Raw genomic sequence first — 19033 nt, 5'->3', positions numbered from 1 at the left:
AGAGCAACAAGGCAAGAGAAAGAAATAAAGTGTATCCAAATTGGGAAAGAAGGAGTCAAACTATTGCTTTTTGCTGACAATATGTTCTTACATCTAGAAAACCCCACAGACTCCATGAAGGGACTCCTGGAATTAATAAATAAATTCAGCAAAGTCTCAGGATAAAAGGAATTATGAAAGAAGCAAGATGTAATGCAAGTTAAGAGTTATGTCCTGTTGAGGCTCTGCCACTGAGGTTTAGAAGAGATATACTGGCAATACTATCTAGAGTGATCCAAAGCCATGCAACCTTTGCAAGTTACTTTCTAGAAACACGCTCCAAATGGACAGCTTGTTTTAGACATGCACATAAAAATAAATGCTTTTTATAGAAATGGGTGTTATTGCTACAATTCATTTGATTTCTAGTTTCTGGAGACAAGACCAAGAGGACAAATAGAGCATCTTCTAAATGAGACATCAAATAAATACTTTTGCAAGCCAAGAAGGTGCTGTGTCATTCTTTCATTAGATTGTTCTCTCATTTAATACACATGAATTAAGCTACTGTGTGGTTCCAGCAGTGGCCATGACCAGTTAAATCTCCACAGTCATGGAGTTTCCTTTGGCTAGAGAAACAGATATTAAGTAAATAATTATATCCTTAATTTACTATAATAAATTATGATAGATGCAAATGAAAAGTATTGGATGATATAGAAACATGAAACAGAAGTATCTGGTTTATTTTTTGAGGATAAGGAAGACTTCCTTATGCAAGTGACATTTGAGCTGAGTGCTAAAGGAGGAGGTGCAGGAAGAGGAAACACTGAAATGGCAGTACCTCTTGGAGGTAGAAATGCTTTTTCATCTCAGAGAACATGTGTAAATGCAGGAGCAAATGCAGGGGTCTGGGAAGAATCAACTCTTAACATTCACCTCCAAGGTACCTCTTAGAATGGAAATGAGGGAAACTATATTGAAAGAGGACCTAAAGTAAATTCTTCCTCTTTATTTTATTTCTATAATTAATTTTTTATGAGAACATATTCACATTTTGCTTATTTTAATAATAAAAAGAGTGCTGTGTACTACTGTTTGTCCTTGGGGGTAAGATTTCATTACAGTCTAAGACAGTGAATGGATGGTGCAGATGGAAATTTTCCTATTACCTAGATTTAGATGGCATTTATCATTAGTAAAAGCCATCAAGTATTTCTTGAGCATTTTCTCTTAAATACATTTTTTATTGAATTCTTTTCTTTTAATTAATATTTTTTTTGCTTGGACATGGAAATATATTCTCTCTCTATCACAGTTCCTTCTCACTACAAATAAACAACATCTTGGCCATATCAGTTTTCATCCATACTCTTTCATGAACATTGGCTCCTTCTGGAATGCTGGATTTAGAACCAAACTTGTGAAGTTGAGTTGAATGGAACTTCCTTCATACTGAACTGACTTCCGTCTTCCCTAGTCTCTAACCATATGAGTCACCATTCATAAAACTTAGCCAGCACACTGCTATATTCATAACACATGTCTAATATACAGGTCTCTCAGATGCTACATGTACACACTTGAAGCCCAACATCTATGCCCCGCTCCATGCCAACCTTTATTTTACTATTTCCTTGCTCAGTTTTGTCATCACACTCCTCTTGCCATTTATTCCTTGCTATTCTCAAATCTTTGTGATAAAGAGGCTGACTTGCTTCCTATTTCCAGATTGCAACCTTGAGGCATCTATTAATGAGCACTTAATCGATTTTAAAGCACTACATTCCAGGTCCCATACAACTCTGATCTGGTACTCAAAGTAGCTCCGATGGTTTATTTCTTTCACGAGCTTATAATTCCTTGCATATTTTTTTCAGTTGGTTAAAGCACAGGACTAGGAACCAGATGACCCAGCACTAGTCCTGGCTTGTCCATGTGGTTGAAGTATAACTTCAGGAGACTCCTTTTGCATCCTCGAATATCCACTTTCTCTTCCATAAATGGCTGATAATACATGCTACTCTTTCTATGTCACAGGGGTGCAGTGAAGTTCATCCTTAGTCACTCCCTTCCTCATTCTCTTGGTATTGGCTTAGATATTACTCACCACCTCATGAAAACCTTCTGAGTTCTCATACAAAGAGAGAGGACTCCCAGTTATACAGTCCCATCATGTCTTACATTTCTTTCAAAATCTCCCTCACTCTTGTGATTGCTAGTTCAATGCTGTCTGTTTTCTTCCATCCTCAAATACACGGTAAACTCCATGAGGGTGGGAACTGTGCTTGATTTTTCATAACTATCTTAGTGTCTAGCACACAGTTGGCACTCAGTAAATATCAATTGATAGATTAATGAATAACATAAGTGAAAGTGCTCTTTAGACAAGATGCTAGTACTATAATTGTTCTTACTGTTATCACTACTAGTAGTAATAGTAGTAGGGGTAGTTGTAGTAATTGTATAATAGCACCATATTGTCACCACATAAGATAGAAGGAGAACCACACAATAATATTTAACATTCTCAATATTCATTGTAAACTGTTCCTCTTTTCCTCTCTATCCTTTTAACTGATAGAAACGAATAACTAACAGTCAACAAGATGAAAAAGGCAACCTATAGAATGGGAGAAAATATTTGAAAAATCATATTTCTAAAAAGGGGGTAATAATCCAAAATAAACAAGGAACTCATAGAACTCAACAGCAAAAAAATCAAACAGCCTGATTAAAAAATGGGCAAAGCATCTGAGTAGACATTTCTCTAAAGAAGGTCAACAGGTATGTGAAAAGGTGGTCACCATCACTAATCATCATGGAAATGCAAATTAAAACCACAATGAATTATTACCTCACTTCTATTAGAACAGCTACAAACAAAAAGACAAAAGATAAGTGTTGGCAAAGATGTGAAGAAAAGGGAACCCTTGTACACTGTTGGTGGGAATGCAAATTAGTATAGCTACTATGGCAAACAGTATGGTGGTTTCTCAAAAAATTAAAAATAGAATGACCTTATGATCTAGGAATCTTATTTCTGGGTATATATTCAAAGGAAATGACATCAGTATCTCAAAGAGATGTCTGCGCTCTCATGTTCATTGCAGCATTATTCACAATAGCCAAGAAAAGGAAATAGGCATCTATTCATGGGTAAATGGATAAAGAAAATGTGTTCTATACATACAATGAAATATTAGTCAGCAAGAAAAAAAGGAAATCCTGCCATTTGCAACGGTATAGATGAACCTGGAGGATACTATGGTAAGTGAAATAAACCAGATACAGAAAGACAAATACTGTATGATCTTGCTTATGTGTAGAATTTAAAGAAGTAGAACTCATAGAAGCAGAGAGCAGAATGGTGGTTGCCAGGGATTGCAGCGGGGCGGTGGCGGGGGAGGTAGAAATAAGATGTTAACCAAAGAATACAAACTTTCAGTTATAACAGAGGTCCCCACCTTTTTGGCACCAGGGACCGGTTTCATGAAAAACAATTTTTCCACGGACCAGGGGTGGAGGATGGTTTCAGGATGATTCAAGCGCATTACATTTATTGTGCAGTCAAACCTCTCTGCTAATGATAATCTGTATTTGCAGCGGCTCCCCAGCGCTAGCATCACTGCCTCAGCTCCACCTCAGATCTCAGGCATTAGATTCTCAAAGAGTGTGCAACCTAGATCCCTCGCAAGCCCAGTTTACAGTAGGGTTTGCACTCCTATGAGAATCTAACGCTGTCACTAATGTGACAGGAGGCGGAGTTTATGCAGTGATGTGAGCCACCAGGAGCAGCTGTAAATACACATGAAGCTTCACTCACTCACCTGCCGCTCACCTCCTGCTGTGTGGCCCGGTTTTTAATAGGCCACAGACTGGTGGGGTTGGGGACCACAGAGTTGTAAGATATTAATAGCTAAGTTCTGGGGATCTAATGAACAACATGGTAACTCTGGTTAATAAAACTGTATTGTATACTTGAAATTTGCTAAGAGAGTGGAACTTAACTGTTCTCACCACACACACACATAACTATGTGAGGTGATGGATGTGTTCATTAGCTTGGTTGTGGTAATCATTTACAATGGGCATGTATACTAAATCATCACATTGTACACCTTAAATATATGCAATTTTTATTTATTAATCATACCTCAATAAAATTGGAAACAAAAAGAAGCAAATAACTATATGATAAAATGGCCACATAAATCCAGCCCAGAGTACAATTTTGTTTCTCAAGTAGCAATCCTTGAGATGCATAACAAGCCTCCACCCGGGGGAAGATCCAAGGGAAAGAAAAGAGATAAGTTCTCATCTTGAAGTAGATATAAACACTTCCCCAAGTTATGGGGGTGGATTATGAAGAACTATAAAATCCACCCCTTAGGAGAAGGGAATTTGTCACTTGAAAACAAAAGAGAGTAAAGAAAATACAGTTCTCCAGCAGGAAGAATCAGTTCTCTGTTTACATGAGTGGGCTGCTTGATTTTTTTCACTCTTAAAAAGGAGGGGAAACGCTATGGAATGTCAGGGACACTGCTCTTGTTAAGGTGACACTGTTTTGAATGAGTTCCTGATATCTGGGGGAAGGGAGGAGGAACAAAGCAAGAGAAGACACCAGTGTGGGCCACTGAAGAGGAAGTGAGGGAGTTTATCGGGACTTATGAGAAGCTTGGAGCAGATGATGAGTCCGCAAAGTTCACAGGGAGGGAACTACAGGCCCATCTTCTACTCACTGTGAGAATCTCTCCGGGATCTCAGGCTTCACCTGCAAGCCCACCGCCTTGTGTTTGCTGTCTGTCACTTTGCTAAGGAAGCACCTTGATATCATGTTGTTCTGAGAGCTTGCAAATGCAGAAAAACAGGCTATGCAGTAAAATCTTTTCTTCCCAGGAACTCAGTGAGGCACTGAATTAAGTGAATCGTGACCATGCCTGTCCACCCCTAAATAAGTCAAGCCTTTGTAAAAGAATATTTTTATAAGATTTAATACAACCACCAAATTCTTCATCGGTTGGATACTGCTGAAATGCTCTTACATGTGTACATTCATTCATCAGAAATTCATTACAACCCTACTGTGTAGTTAAAAAAATGCTAGGTCCGGGGAATACAGGATGAAGTCAATTGACATCTCTGACTTCAGGACTGTAAATTTGGGCAAATCTGGACTTTAAAGAGCTGTATACTTCCTTGTATAAAATAAAATTCAAAGCCTTTCCTGGGTGATTTTTGAAAATGGCATTGTACTGCACCTGGAGGCAGGCTGGGGCGCGTCCCTGGGGCTTGTTGACATCCACAGCTACCAGCTGCCAACCGCCAGCAGCATCTTCGTGAAACATCTTCAAGACAAAGAGGGAGATGAGTCAGAGACATTTAACATGGAACATTGAGAACTCTCACTTTGTGTCTCTGGTTTTCTATACTTTTATGTTATCAAGAATCTGCCTTGTTACAGATTTATATTTGGAACATAAGTCATTTCGATTATGTTCATTTTAACACTAAAAACATAAGTGAATAATAACAGTAACAAGAACAATGATAATAACTTGAGTTTATTGAGTACTTGCTATGTGTCAGGCACTTCCTACCTCACCTATGCTTTGCATATAATCGCTCAACTATTCTTTGCAGGAGAAATACTACAGTATTTTATCCCCTTTTACATTGATTATTATCTATTAGATCTGGGAAAAAATGAAAATTAATATTCTAAAGAATTGTGTCTGGTGTGTTTTTACTATAGGTGGCAAATTTTTGTTTTTATTTAGTGGATATTTCTTACTGAGCTAATAATATTCTCAGGATCAATAATACAACAAGTGTGCATGTGGCACGGAGAGAGAGAGACTGGTGTTATTTTAGTGCCAGGAGACATACACAGTGCTTAATAGACTTGGTGTAATTATTTGAACTAGGCTGAAATTAATCTGCTCAACAGAAATTTTATGTACATATTTATGACAGGAATTTAGGTTCTTTTGGCTTGTAAGTGAAATTCAAGATACCATAGGCCTACTAAAATCTGAAATTCAGTGGATCGGATGCCCAGGTTATCATCTCGATGCATATTTTATTTATTCAAAAATTACTTATCTGTCAATATTACCCCCAGCTGGAAGACATTTCCCACTTATATGTATTTTCCCACTAATGTTAATATGTTTTCTTTCCAGTTCCTAAGGAGTATGTGTGATGCGGGGGAGAGGGGGATGAAGTAAGGTAAAATTAAGGATTGTTATTTTTCTAAGTAAAGATACTAATCACAAGCACTCGCTGTTTCATTCCTGCCTGAGATCGCTGCTCTTCACACATAAACATTTCCTTTCCCATTGTATGTCCTTATGTTAGTCTGACCCTGTTCGAAAGGGTAACTGTGGATGGAAATACGAGTGAGAGGACTCAAAGATCCCAATACCTAGGATTTATAATCATAATTTCAAATCTCTAGTAGATTATTTGCAGACAGTAAACTTGCCCTCTATAAAACAAGTGAGGTGGTCGGAGACGAGTGCTGAAATTCACAGGCCATACATGTATTTTTTTTAATGACAAAATTGAGATGCACATTTACACAAAGATTCTTTGACAAAAATGCCAACTGCAAGTTGTTTATCTCAGCTGCCCATTTACAGGATTCTGAGTCTCTTTAGAATGTATTTTAAAAGCTATTCTCGGTGGTAGAGTCAAGCACATCCTTCCTGAATAGGCTCATTCTGAGAATACAGACTTCCGTGGAAATGCAAACCTGTTAGAGTGCTTTTTTAGAGGCCCTGTCAAAATTCTGGGAATTTCCTTTTAAGGACAAAAGACAGAACCAATCCCGCTAGTCACTAGTTAAAAACCCTCTGTTGATAACACCCCTACATCCTCTTATGACACAAAGGATCCCTGGGGCATATATTTGCTTTGACTGGTAGCAGACTAATTTTCTCTGTTAAATTATTTTTTTTTTCAGTAGGCCAAAATCAAATGAATCAATTTGTCAGTAAAAGTGCTCTCTGAAAGTCACACCTTTCTATGAAATAAAGTAAAGGAAATGCAAAATGTTCATTGTCTCTTTAGTCCTCTAAATTTTAAAACAGCATTTAGACTGGTTAATACAACAGTAAATCTTTGAGGTAGAAGTTGGTCTAGCTATCAGAAGCTAGGAACCCTCAGAGACTCAGATCCTTGGGGGAAGTTGGCAGGGGCGGCCAGTCGTCCCTCTATGTCTGTTTTCCCTGTCTTCCAAAGTAAGAGCATTTTTATGGGGCCACTGGGCCACCAAGAAAAAAGACTAATTCTTATCCTTTTTGTGAAGCTCATCTTGACCATATAACTACATACTGGCCTATAGGATGTAAGCAGAAACCCTCTCCTTCTTCTTCTATTTCTCCTTCCTGCTCTCTGGAATATGGATGTGAGGGTTTGAGCTACAGCAGCCATCTCAGTCCACTAGGCAACTTTGATTGTGGAGGCTGGGCAAGGTGGAGCAGAAAGATGGAAGGAGTCTGGATCTGTGGCAACACAGATGACCATACAACCCTGAATGACCTTGTCCAACTCTATAACAGAGAGAATGGGATTCTACCTTATCTAAGCCATTTATTTTGGGGCTCTTTGTCCCTTGTAGCTGAACCTAACTTAACTAAAACAGGTGGTTTTAGTTAGAATGTCCAGTGATTTCTTTCATTTGAATGATGTAACTATTCCCTTCTCATTATATAATTAAATATGTTTACTGTTAAACATTTAGAAAATGTGATGAGCTGTGAAAACATCTTAAACCCATCCCCCAGCGACAACCACTACTAATATTTTAGAGTTAACCTTCCAGGTATTTCATACACACACGCACATGCACACACACACACACAGAGCACACACAGCACACACACATAAACATAGGATCATTTTTTGGGTACTAATATGTTGTTAGCATATTTTCATGACAATAAAGTTCAATTATTATTTTAATGGTTGGCATTTATTCCAATTTCATAATTTATAATCAATAACTTATTGCTAGAGATTAAAATTCTTTCCATTTTTTTAATTTACCAAAAGTGCCCCATAAATGTACTCAAATATACATTCTTAACTATTGTCCAAAATTTTTCTTAAAATAAATTTTAGAAGTGAGATCTCTTAGTCTAATAGAATATAACTTTTTAAGCCTTTTGATACATACTGCCAAACTGTTTTACAGAAAAGATGGTCTAATTTACACTCTCAGTAATGATATATGAGACTCTCTCTTTCAGCCAACAATAAACACTGTCTTTTTTAAGAAAAGAGAAGTTAACATGGGGCTAGAACAAATGCAGCCATGTCAATGGCAGGACTTGGAATGGATAAATTAAATGAGGCAGGAACTCATAGTAAATAAAAATACTGAAGGCTCTAGCAGCTGAGCAACCTGGTTTTGAGTTCAGGTTTTACCACTGGCAGGTTATGTAATATTGGGTAACATGATTAACTTTCCAGTCTGTCATTTTTTCATCTGCAAAGCAGAGACAATAATATTATCCCCTTCTTGACATTATGGTGAAAATTAAATAAGACAGCTTATGAAGCCATCACACAGTGCTTAGTGCAGCTGTCAATATATGGTACAGATTGTAATAAGATGTTCTGAATTAGTGGAAGGTTATCAATAATATGAATAGATTTCCATGAGTGCTCTTTTTATTTTATAATCACCTGGAAACCCACAGAAATTTCAGCCTTGAGAATTATCTCAGGCTTGTTCATTTGTAACTGCTAGGGTTTCATAATGGGTCACCTGATTTACAAAGAAGTTAAAAATGTTTTGGAGATTGTTCTACTATAGGCAAAATATCATCAGAAGCATCATCAACAATAATAAGTTATCTAATGGGGGGTAGTAAGGGAAAGAATCTTGGTAACAGGGAGAATCACTAGCAGCTGAATTAAAATTTCAAACCCAGACAGACACACAAACCCACACACAGAGTAATGCAGAGAAAATCTAAAATTTATTTTGAAATCTTCATGTTCTTTCAGTTCTTTCAAAACCAATTTTTTTAAAAAAAATAGATAATAGTCATTATGACACAAGATAGTGAGAGTGGACACCTGGCTTGATTTAATTATTAAATAATATATTCAATAATTCAGCCTCACAAAATTTAATTCTCATTTATGGCTTCCTATGGTGAACATATTATTCTATTACTATGGTTTCGTGTTAGAAGGAGCTCACTATTGCACCATGTTAGAATAGCCCTTCCCTGAACTGCATCATTAAATTGCTTTCTCACATATTTTCATGATGAATTTTCATGTGGAAATCAATGACCTTGGAACACAGTAAACAAATCTTTACTATAGTGCTGTCTTTGAGCATTAAATTGTATACAGTCTGTTTTTTTTTGATGAAGAAATTCTTTCCATTTTTGATCATGTGTCTTTTCATCCATGCCTTTCTGCTTTTTAACCCAGCACTGCACACTACACAAACGTTGCTTTTTGTAGGAACTCACATTCTAAGAATATTGATGGAAACACAAAGGAGGAAAATCTTAAAAAGTGTTCATTTTCCCTGCCTCAACTCCACCCTTCTCAGTCTTCTATCTTGATTAGGAAACACTAATTCAGAAAACGTGTCAACAATAATGCTCAATCAGAGATAACAACAGACCCAGAAATTATTGCTTTTTTTACACAATCAGGATATTTATTTACTAAACCTCTCATATGACCCTATTGGTTCATGATGTATTTATAAATGTTAGCTACGTATTGACTGTCAGAAGCCTGCTTTGTGTCTCTTATCGTTATGCATAACAGAAAAGTAGCCTCGTGTGGCCCTAAAGCATAGCAGTTCTTTGAATTCTACTCCAGGCAAAGTTGGGATATGCCCATCTCTGTCATGGCCAGTCTGGGTCAGAGGACCAGAGGACTGGTAACAGTACCTGAAGAGAAGCTTTGAAGTAATGGGAGTAAAGGTCAGGATTAGATTCTGTGCTCAGGACTTTGTCTGCCAGCACATCTGAACATCCCAACATCTGGTGCTGCAGCAATGCCACTAAAAAACTGTGGCACGGGTAGTCCCATCACGGGGCTCTTATATTATGGATGTGTGAATCTCTTGCCCTTAACCTGTACAGAACTGAGCATGTGGCAACTGTTACCCATGTCTAATGACTATGCATGTCTGAAAGTCACATGCCCCACCAGAGTTCAGGCAGACTCATGATTACTAATCTGAATTCTCTACATCATTTTCTGTCTGTTTTCCTGTTACATGTTTTATTATGGTCTCCACAAGACCTTTGGCACTAATCTTTCTGTAATTTGTTTCTGTGCTGTGACTTGGAGGCATTTGGTGGTGACCATTCAACTAAAAATGGTGCTTTGTTATTTTAAAGAAACAGTTCTCATCACTGATTTTCTTTTGCCTCTAAATCAGACCCAATTCCGAATGAACTGCCTAAAAGTCAGAAAGCCCCTTCTTTTTCCAGTTAATGAGTGTGTGTGTGTGTGTGTGTGTGTGTGTGTGTGTATAGTATATATATATATGTGTGTGTGTGTGTGTATATAGTATATATATATATGTGTGTGTGTATAGTATATATATATATATAGATATATATATATATAGACACACATGGCTGTCATAGGAAGTCTACAGACTTACAAGTCCAACATGCCTGGAATCCTTTAACCCTTTGGTGAGAATAACTTATATCAAATAACTGCAGATTTTCCACATACAAGAGAAAGGCAAGAATGGACTTCATGTCTGAAAAGCTGTGTGCTTTACAATACAATAACCATCTTAAGTTATTTCCTCAAAACCTGTTTTATTAGAATTAGAAACTTGTGATTTAGTGTTTTAAACCACTTCCCGAGAAGTCCTTGTTCACAGAGTTTGGTCAGATTTTAAAATGTAACACAATCACAGCAAATGATGTCTCTCCCTTCTTTACACATAAAAACATCTGGCCCCACTTGCGAGTGGCTAGTAAGGGGTGGGCGGGGCCTGGAGGCCTGTTGCTAGGCTACCTAAGTGGTGTTTCACCAAGAGGCTGGCAGCGGGAGCTTTGGTTGCTTAGCAACCAGGCCCTCAGCCATAGCATTTTTCTTAATGAAGGTTTTTCACAATTCTCTGTGTGATTACCTCTGCTGAATATCTAGATGCATTACCTCTGAATTACCAACTTATTCCTCCTGATGAAGTACAATTTTGCATCAAAATAATTTTGTACAACTTTGTTCAAAGTCTCTCTACATTTCACTTTCTATTATAACTTCTGGCTGATTTGATGGCACTTGGAAACACTACTTTTCCAGCTGTGATTTTATATTTAAGAGTTAGTCAATAAACATAATATGGTTTTAAAGACATTTTAGGTCATCTCCCAGGCACACTGCTTGGGATTTAAGTGCTGAGTTCATAGTTCCATATTCAATTTAGGTCTCTGTGCCTAGAAGAGAAAACATACCCTTCGAGAGGTTGTCACCTCAAAATGGACTTGGAACTTTACTGTTCCTTATAGTCTTATAAAAGAGAGGAGAGAAGAAATAAAAATTTGATATGGTTGTCCTTCAAGGCTTTCCTACATGGCATCTCTGATATAACCTGTATCACATTTTTAAAAAATCTTTTTTTTTTTTTTTTTTTTGTTTTTTTGAGACAGAGTCTCACTCCGTTGCCCAGGCTAGAGTCCCGTGGCGTCATCCTAGCTCACAGCAACCTCAAACTCCTGGGCTCGAGCGATCCTCCTGCCTCAGCCTCCCGAGTAGCTGGGACTACAGGCATGTACCACCATGCCCGGCTAATTTTTTCTATATATATATGTTTTTAGCTGTCCGTATAATTTCTTTTCTATTTTTTTTTTTTTTTTAGTAGAGACGGGGTCTTGCTCTTGCTCAGGCTGGTCTCGAACTCCTAAGCTCAAACAATCTGCCCTCCTTGGCCTCCCAGAGTGCTAGGATTACAGGCGTGAGCCACCGCGCCCGGCCCACATTTTTAAAAAATCTTTCATGGAAGTTTGAATAGTTGCTTGTCAAAATTGAATAACAGCAACACTATTTTATCTATAATAAATTGGCTAGATAATTCACTTATACAGCATCATAAAGGTGCTGTAACACCATGAGGCTCTTCCCAAATATTAGTGTGCTTAATAGCAATTAAACATATAATTATTAAAAGTTCAATCTGAAGGTCTTCAAAGTAAAATTTGTACCTTGGCTCTTTACTATATAACATTGTCCAAATAGACCTGTATAAATATTTATAAAAATTTCTTTTAGAATTTAATATTAAATAATTAATTTAATATTAGTGTTATTTAATATTAAATAATAGCTACAAGGCATTAAATCATTTTATTCTTGATTATGGAATTTTTATTTTCTCTCTTTTTTATAAAGATTTATACTAGAAGATATATAAACCTGAATTCCTCTTTTCAACTACTACAAAAACAAACACACAAAACAAAACCAAAAATAAAATCAAATACACTGGATCTGAATTGCCCTCTTATGTAATAACTGCTCTGCTACTTTTAGTAAAATGATAGGCCATCTTCCATTTCTCAGTAGCCTTATTGTTTTACGGGAACAATATTGTTTTACGGGAACTTATTATGAGAATCCTTCTGAATATATAGTGATTCCTCAAAAATCACAGGCATGCATTTGGGGTTGAAGGGTCTACTTCATAGTTTATTATACTGTGATTGGTTTGTTCTGAATGAAATATATTTTCCAATTCAAAAATTCTCACCCTTTACATGAGGGTCATTATATAGGCTTACAATTACATGAATAAATGCTCATAAAAGTAGGAAACTCCACAGTTGTTATATTTTATCTGCAAGCCATTTGAGGACTTGTGATATCAGAATTAAATCAAAGGTATATAATAAATGTAGTTGACAATCTTGGTTTTGTATGAAAACCACCCATGGAACTGTTAAAAATATGGGTGCCCTCACCCCACTACTTAGAAAGTCTGATTTGTTTGTTCTGGGTTTAGGCTTTTGCACTTGCACATTTAAACACCTCTCTAACCCAGTCAGATTGTAAACACCCGTCATATCAGCACTTCTTTGAGCACCACTGATGGTGAGATGGCATATGCCCGTGTTCAAACCAGTTGTGGCATCGCCTTGCTGATACTGTACCTGCGTGGTGGCTGTTGAAGTAGTGCTGCTTCTCGAGCCCCACATTTGTTGAAACTGTACTCTGATTTCTGCAAATGTTTCAATGATGACAGCAATAAACACATTCTGAAAGAAAATTATAAACCACGTTTACCAAACACTGGGAAGGAGGAAGCAGAGTGTAACCAAAACAAACAAAGGATCTGTAAAACTATCACAAAATACAGGCTCTATTAGTACAATTTTTTTTTTTTGCAGTACCTTGACAAGCCAGGCAAGGAAGAAAATGAGAGTGATGAAATAGAAGTAGGAACGCCAACGGGGAAAGCTGTCAATTGCTCTATACATGAGGAACACCCAGCCTTCCTGCGAGGCAGCCTCGTAGACCGTGAATATGCTGGTGCCTGTCAAGAGAGAGGAGAGCAGATTGAGTTGTGGTTGACTTTTGAAATAAGAAAACATTTCCCAGAAAAACAATCAACATTTATCCATGCTCATTTTCTCAATGACAAAAACTCTTCAAAAAGGGATTAAAATCATGTGTGACATTTTATTGCTCTTATGAGACTTTATTTCTATAAATTTCTTTTGTAACACTGACTTTACATCATAGCTTTTTATTTTTTTTATTTTTATTTTTATTTTTTGTACAGATGGGGTCTTCCTATGTTGCCCAGGCTGATCTTGAACTCCTGACTTCAAATGATCCTGCTGCCTCAGCCTCCCAAAGTGCTGGGATTATAGGCATAAGCTACTGTGCCTGGACTTTTCTATAAAATTTTAAGAAATTTTTGATAAAGTTGTTTCTGTCTAGCAATAAAATAATTTTATTATATCTTTAGCTGTTAAATACATCTAATAACATAGAAAAGGAAATGATCATTCAAATCAAGTATAATTAAAAAGAATGTGTACCATTTATTTAAGCTTGCCATTTTGGGCTTAATACATTCAGTACACTGAAAAGCACCTGCTATAATTTTAACCAAAATGAAATAAATCTGAGAGTTGGATTTCATTCAAAACCACTTTCTCATAGACAGACTAAAGTATCTTAGGCTCTAAAACTTAATATGATGGAGCTTGTCTTTAAATTCCATAGTGTTTACTGAACATCAAAATATAAGGTAGTAAATCATCAAATAGTATTTTGTATTTTCTAGGGGAATTGTTTTATTGAAAATACTTCTGATAAGGGAAATAAAGGAACGTTAAAAATATGTGCACAGATTTTATAACATCTGGTTAAGAGAACCTAAAATGCCATACAAGGAATAGATGTGTTTAATCCTAACAACAATATGAGATATTTTACAGTTGGGAAAATTAAAGCACATAAAGATTAAGTAATTTGTCTGAGGATGCACAGATAACAGTTAGGGGGACTAGAATTAACCCAGTCATTCTGGAACAAGGTCCTACACATTTCACTATGATGAAATCCTGCCTCCTGATATTCTGTCATTAGTTTCCCCATCTATAAAATGGGAAATAACACAGACCTGCTAGTGTTGTGAGCATTAAATGACTTAATTTCTAGAAGGCATTGGCCCATGCTGAGTTCTTAAGATATTTCAAATATCATTATCACAAAAAAACGGAAAATAATTGCTGAATGCTATTTTGTGAGAAAACATACAAATAAAAATATAGTATTCACTTACAGTTGTTTAAAAACAAATATGATACGTGTTGTTATTCATGAAACTGGCAAACATTTGGACCTCAATAATTTTACTACTATAAATGAATTTTATTATTCTAGACTATAAAACCAACATCCAGACAAGTATGTTCTCATCACACAGAAATTTCAAACTCGAACGTGCACACGACCAAAACTCCAAACTAAGAAGGGGGCTGCTAAAGGTGGGTGGACCTCGTCGTCTCCCTGAGCCTGCACACGCAGCAAGGAGAATCAGAGCACATGAACACCACGGCGTGCAGACCACGGGGAAAGCCCAGCGGCAAATGGGGACAAGTAAGAAATAAAGAGGCTTGAAAGGAAAGCCATGAGAAAGGAGGAAAGCATATCCCTATTTGGTGAATGCTATTATGCATTAATGTGTGTGAACATCCTTTACATAGAATATAACTTCATATATGTACTGTCTCTCATTTTAAAAGTCATATTTTGTACACCAATATGGTAAGTCATTCATTGTCTTAAGAACTGAGATCTATAAAACATGTTTAGTTTTAAGGCTCTTTGACCCACTTTACCTGCTAAGGAAATCTCTACCTTATCAGGTAGACAGGCGGGGAGGTGGGGACGAGGGCAGACATTATCAATGCCCTCTTAGAGAAAAGGACAGTGAAGGTCACTGGTTAAGGAAGGTGCCTGAGCTGGGAAGTGACAGAACCAGAAATTGAACCTGCATCATCAGGTTTCAGGTCTTAAATTCTTTTGTTCTTTATCATGCTACATAGTTTCTCTTGCTTGAGATTTGGGCATTAAAAACAGATTATCAGTGGTACAAACATACAGTTAGATAGAAGGAATAAGTTCTAATGTTCGATAGCAGAGTAGGGTGACTATGTTTAACAATAATGATTCGTACATTTCAAAATAGCTAGAAGAGAGGTCTTTAAATGCTCCTGACATGTAGAAATGATAAATGTTTGAGGTGATGGGTACCCTAAATACCCTGACTTGATCATTACACATTCTATGTATGTAACAAAATATCACATGTATACCATAAATATGTACAAATTTTTTTATCAATAAAAAGTTTCAAAAAGAGGCTATTTTCTCTTATTATCCTTAATTTAGATGAAGTTAATTTTTTTCTGAGAGACTATGATGGCTAAGATTATAGTATAGCAAAGAACTCATGCACGATGACTTTTTAGAAAAAGGTTCAGGGAGGAACAGCACATATTAAAAAATAAAATGCCAAAAGAAAACAGAAGTGACTCTTTCTGTTAATAATTCATATGTACTAAACCTGGGCAAAAATTTTGCTATCGTGGACTGAATATGAAGAATAATTTTAACATAAGACAAATAATTTATGTCCCTTATTTTCTTCTAATTATTGGAATGAAAACAGAAAAGTGGCTAGAGAAATCCATCCTAAGCTATCATTAAAGTTTAATAGTTTTGCCAAGTAGGCATTTTCAGGCAAAGTATGGGGACTGTCAATATAAGATTAAATTTGAGAGGAATTCTGAAGATTATCCTCCCTCCCTCTGCCCAGATCTTTCTTAATTATGTCTACAGGCAAGATGTTATTTGGAATTATGAAACAAAGAGTACATTCACCAAGTAATCTTGAGGCTTCCACTCCATTCTTTCTAATTGGGCAAGGCAGAAAAAGGGAAAGAAGTAGGAATTCACAGTTCAGTTCAAAGAGAAGGGTTTGTTGATACAAAGAGATGAGACATTTGTGAAAATGTAACCAAAACACTCCCCAGAAATCTCCCATATATGTGACCTGCACTAGGTAAAAAGGCTTTGAAGATGTTACTAATAGCTACATGGCCAATTGACTAAGACAGTCCTTCCTCATCACTTTTCTTTTATATATATTCCATTTTTTATAGAATATTTATTACAGTTGTTTAATCTATAATTTCTTGTTTGTTATTTTGGAAGTCCTTTGTTGTAAAGATGATTCTTCTGGCTGATGACAGACAGCTGCCACAGTGGTTATTCTAGACCTCTACACTGGATAAATTTGATTTCTTCTTGAGACAAAAGTCTCCTATATTTCTGAAGAAATGTTTTCATCATTTCTGCAGTGTCTGGTGGACCCTGACACACCAGAAAATCTGGTGATTTGCCTCCCTTAAAAGGCTGTGTCATTGCAGAAGAGTGAGATGGTAGCCCTGTTGACCTCAAAGCTTCTGATAGGCTGGGTTTAGGATTGCCCCTTCTGTCAGGGAACCTTATTGGTGGAGTGTGTGGCTTGACTTCCTGAACGACCCTGTTGGCACATGCCATCTTGCTGCCCATCATGACCCTGGAGAAGGGACAGCTTCCAGGGCATGAGCAAGCTGCGGTGACACCTGGAGTCCAGGGAAGCTGGGGCAATGCCTTTCTGGGACCCCTCATTACTTCTCTGCTCCTGGCTTGGTAAAATATAGAAGAAAATCACTTCTAAAGAAAGATTTTCCAGTGGGTTAACCAATAGTTAAATTGGCAAAAATCAAATTTATGATCCTCTTATTATCTTTGGGAGGTGGACAACCCTGAGAAAGAAACTGTAGCTACTCAAACTTAATTTGCTCATTCTGCTCTCTCTGCCTGTCCAGCAGTGCTTCCCTCTGGTTATCTTAGCAGACTCCTCTTTGGCTGTGCAGCTCAGCTCACCCCGCCCTCAGGCCACACGAGGTGAGGGTCCTCAGTACTCCCAGAAAGAGCCATGTCACAGTCCTGTGTCATAGCACTTATCACACCCACTTCTGTTACCTTGTCTCCTTTACTAGGTGTGAACGTTCTGAAGTTAAAACTGTATCTTCTGCGTCTTTCACTTCTGTACCAGGCACTAAGATGTGCTCAAGAATTGTTGATAAATTAAACAATGACCATATTGTCTTAAGACATATGAAAGCATTCCTCAAATATTTGCTTTTTGATCAATTCTTCCCCCGTATGAATACTACACAGATAATTTGGAAACAAAGGGAACTATTTTATAGTTAATTGACTTTATGCTTTACTGATTTTCAAAATTCACCTAAAATACATTTACATTCATATAGAAACAGAAAAATTTTCCTCTATTGTTTGATCCAACAGGGAAAATTTCTAGGAAACATATTGATACATACAAAATATTTTTCCTAGATACACTCCAGAATATTTTAGTCCATTTTAATTATAGAACTAAAATTTCTAGCCACAATGACCACATTTTTGTTAAATGAATGATGATTCTGCAATAGCACATGCGGATATAATGCATTCTCTTATTAGAGCACAAGAAGGCCTGTTCCAAAAATATCTCTGGGAGCTTCTGGAATAGCATCACTTTCTTGGACCCCAAACTGTCAAGGCACAAGTTAAATTGTGTAAGAAACAAAAGCACAACGATGATACTCAGGTCATCAATTCTCCTAATTTCATTCATTCTTTCTGACCTTTTCCACTGGTAATTTGAACTCATTAGATAAGAAGATCCACAGGTTTACATTTAGAAGACAAATAGTAACCCTGAAATTTTCTACAGTCTGCCTGTATTGAGACTGAGTAGAAGGTTCTTTATATAGCTCCAAATAAAATTATATTCCCATCTGTTTTGATTACCTCTACGACTATATTTACTGCTTCACCATCTTCTTATTTTTCCATGAAAATAAGTGAGAAATCATGTCTTGGGAATACTCCCATTTGTTTCTTCTAGTCATAGGTTACATAACCACATTATCATTCTATTCTCAAATGACAGAGTCACAAAATTGTGGTGCTAAATAATAACAAACTACAAACCTGACATCCAACTGCTAAACCACTCCTCAAACACAAAATATCTGTGGTGCTGTTCTGATGATGGTGATACCTTATCCACTATGAAGGAATTTGGGAAGTTAAAGTAAGTAATGTAGGCTTGAGATAGTTCAGTAAGAATGAATGAGTATACAAGGTAGAAACACATCACCTTCTGAGGCAGCCTGATCCCAGGTCAGGCCAGGGCTCATTCCATTGGATGCTGGCCAGGCCTTAGTCCCTGTAAGAATCTGCTTTTGACGTTGCAAAGCACATCAAGCAATAGGAATGTGCAGAATTAGCCCCTGCATCACCTCTGAGTGAATCATCCCTTATTTTACCCAGATCATCCTGCTATAGATACTTGTTTTCTTATCTGGTCCTTCAACTCTTCCAACCTGATGTCCTTTTTATGAAATTGACCTGATTATCTCGCTTCATTTCCCATTTGGGAACAGAATTTCATTTGTGGTGTGAACAAAATGGC

At 36.9% G+C, this 19033-nt stretch overlaps 2 protein-coding genes across 3 annotated transcripts in view; both read right to left on the bottom strand.

The window, feature by feature from the left end:
- Nucleotides 1-19033, bottom strand: part of NALCN (sodium leak channel, non-selective) — a 320738-nt gene that overhangs the window by 196521 nt on the left and 105184 nt on the right. The window contains exons 8-10 of one of the 2 annotated variants that reach the window (XM_045567531.1): nt 13374-13516; nt 13134-13238; nt 5241-5327 (exon numbers count right to left, since the gene is read on the bottom strand). In XM_045567531.1, coding sequence (XP_045423487.1) covers nt 5241-5327; nt 13134-13238; nt 13374-13516 — 335 coding nt within the window. The remainder of the gene's footprint in view (nt 1-5240; nt 5328-13133; nt 13239-13373; nt 13517-19033) is intronic. The other variant, XM_045567532.1, reaches the window with a different exon arrangement.
- Nucleotides 16768-17076, bottom strand: LOC123649413 (28S ribosomal protein S36, mitochondrial-like). The gene has a single exon (XM_045567533.1). It carries the CDS (start codon nt 17074-17076, stop codon nt 16768-16770), a length of 309 nt encoding a protein of 102 aa, XP_045423489.1.

The sequence above is a fragment of the Lemur catta genome, chromosome 13 (genome assembly GCF_020740605.2).
Source record: "Lemur catta isolate mLemCat1 chromosome 13, mLemCat1.pri, whole genome shotgun sequence".
Taxonomy (NCBI): domain Eukaryota; kingdom Metazoa; phylum Chordata; class Mammalia; order Primates; family Lemuridae; genus Lemur; species Lemur catta.
This window is presented reverse-complemented; position numbering and strand designations above follow the sequence as displayed.

What these genes read in the sequence shown, in the direction of transcription:
- LOC123649413 (XM_045567533.1), bottom strand. Translation starts at nt 17,076, where the DNA reads ATGATGGGCAGCAAGATGGCATGTGCCAACAGGGTCGTTCAGGAAGTC.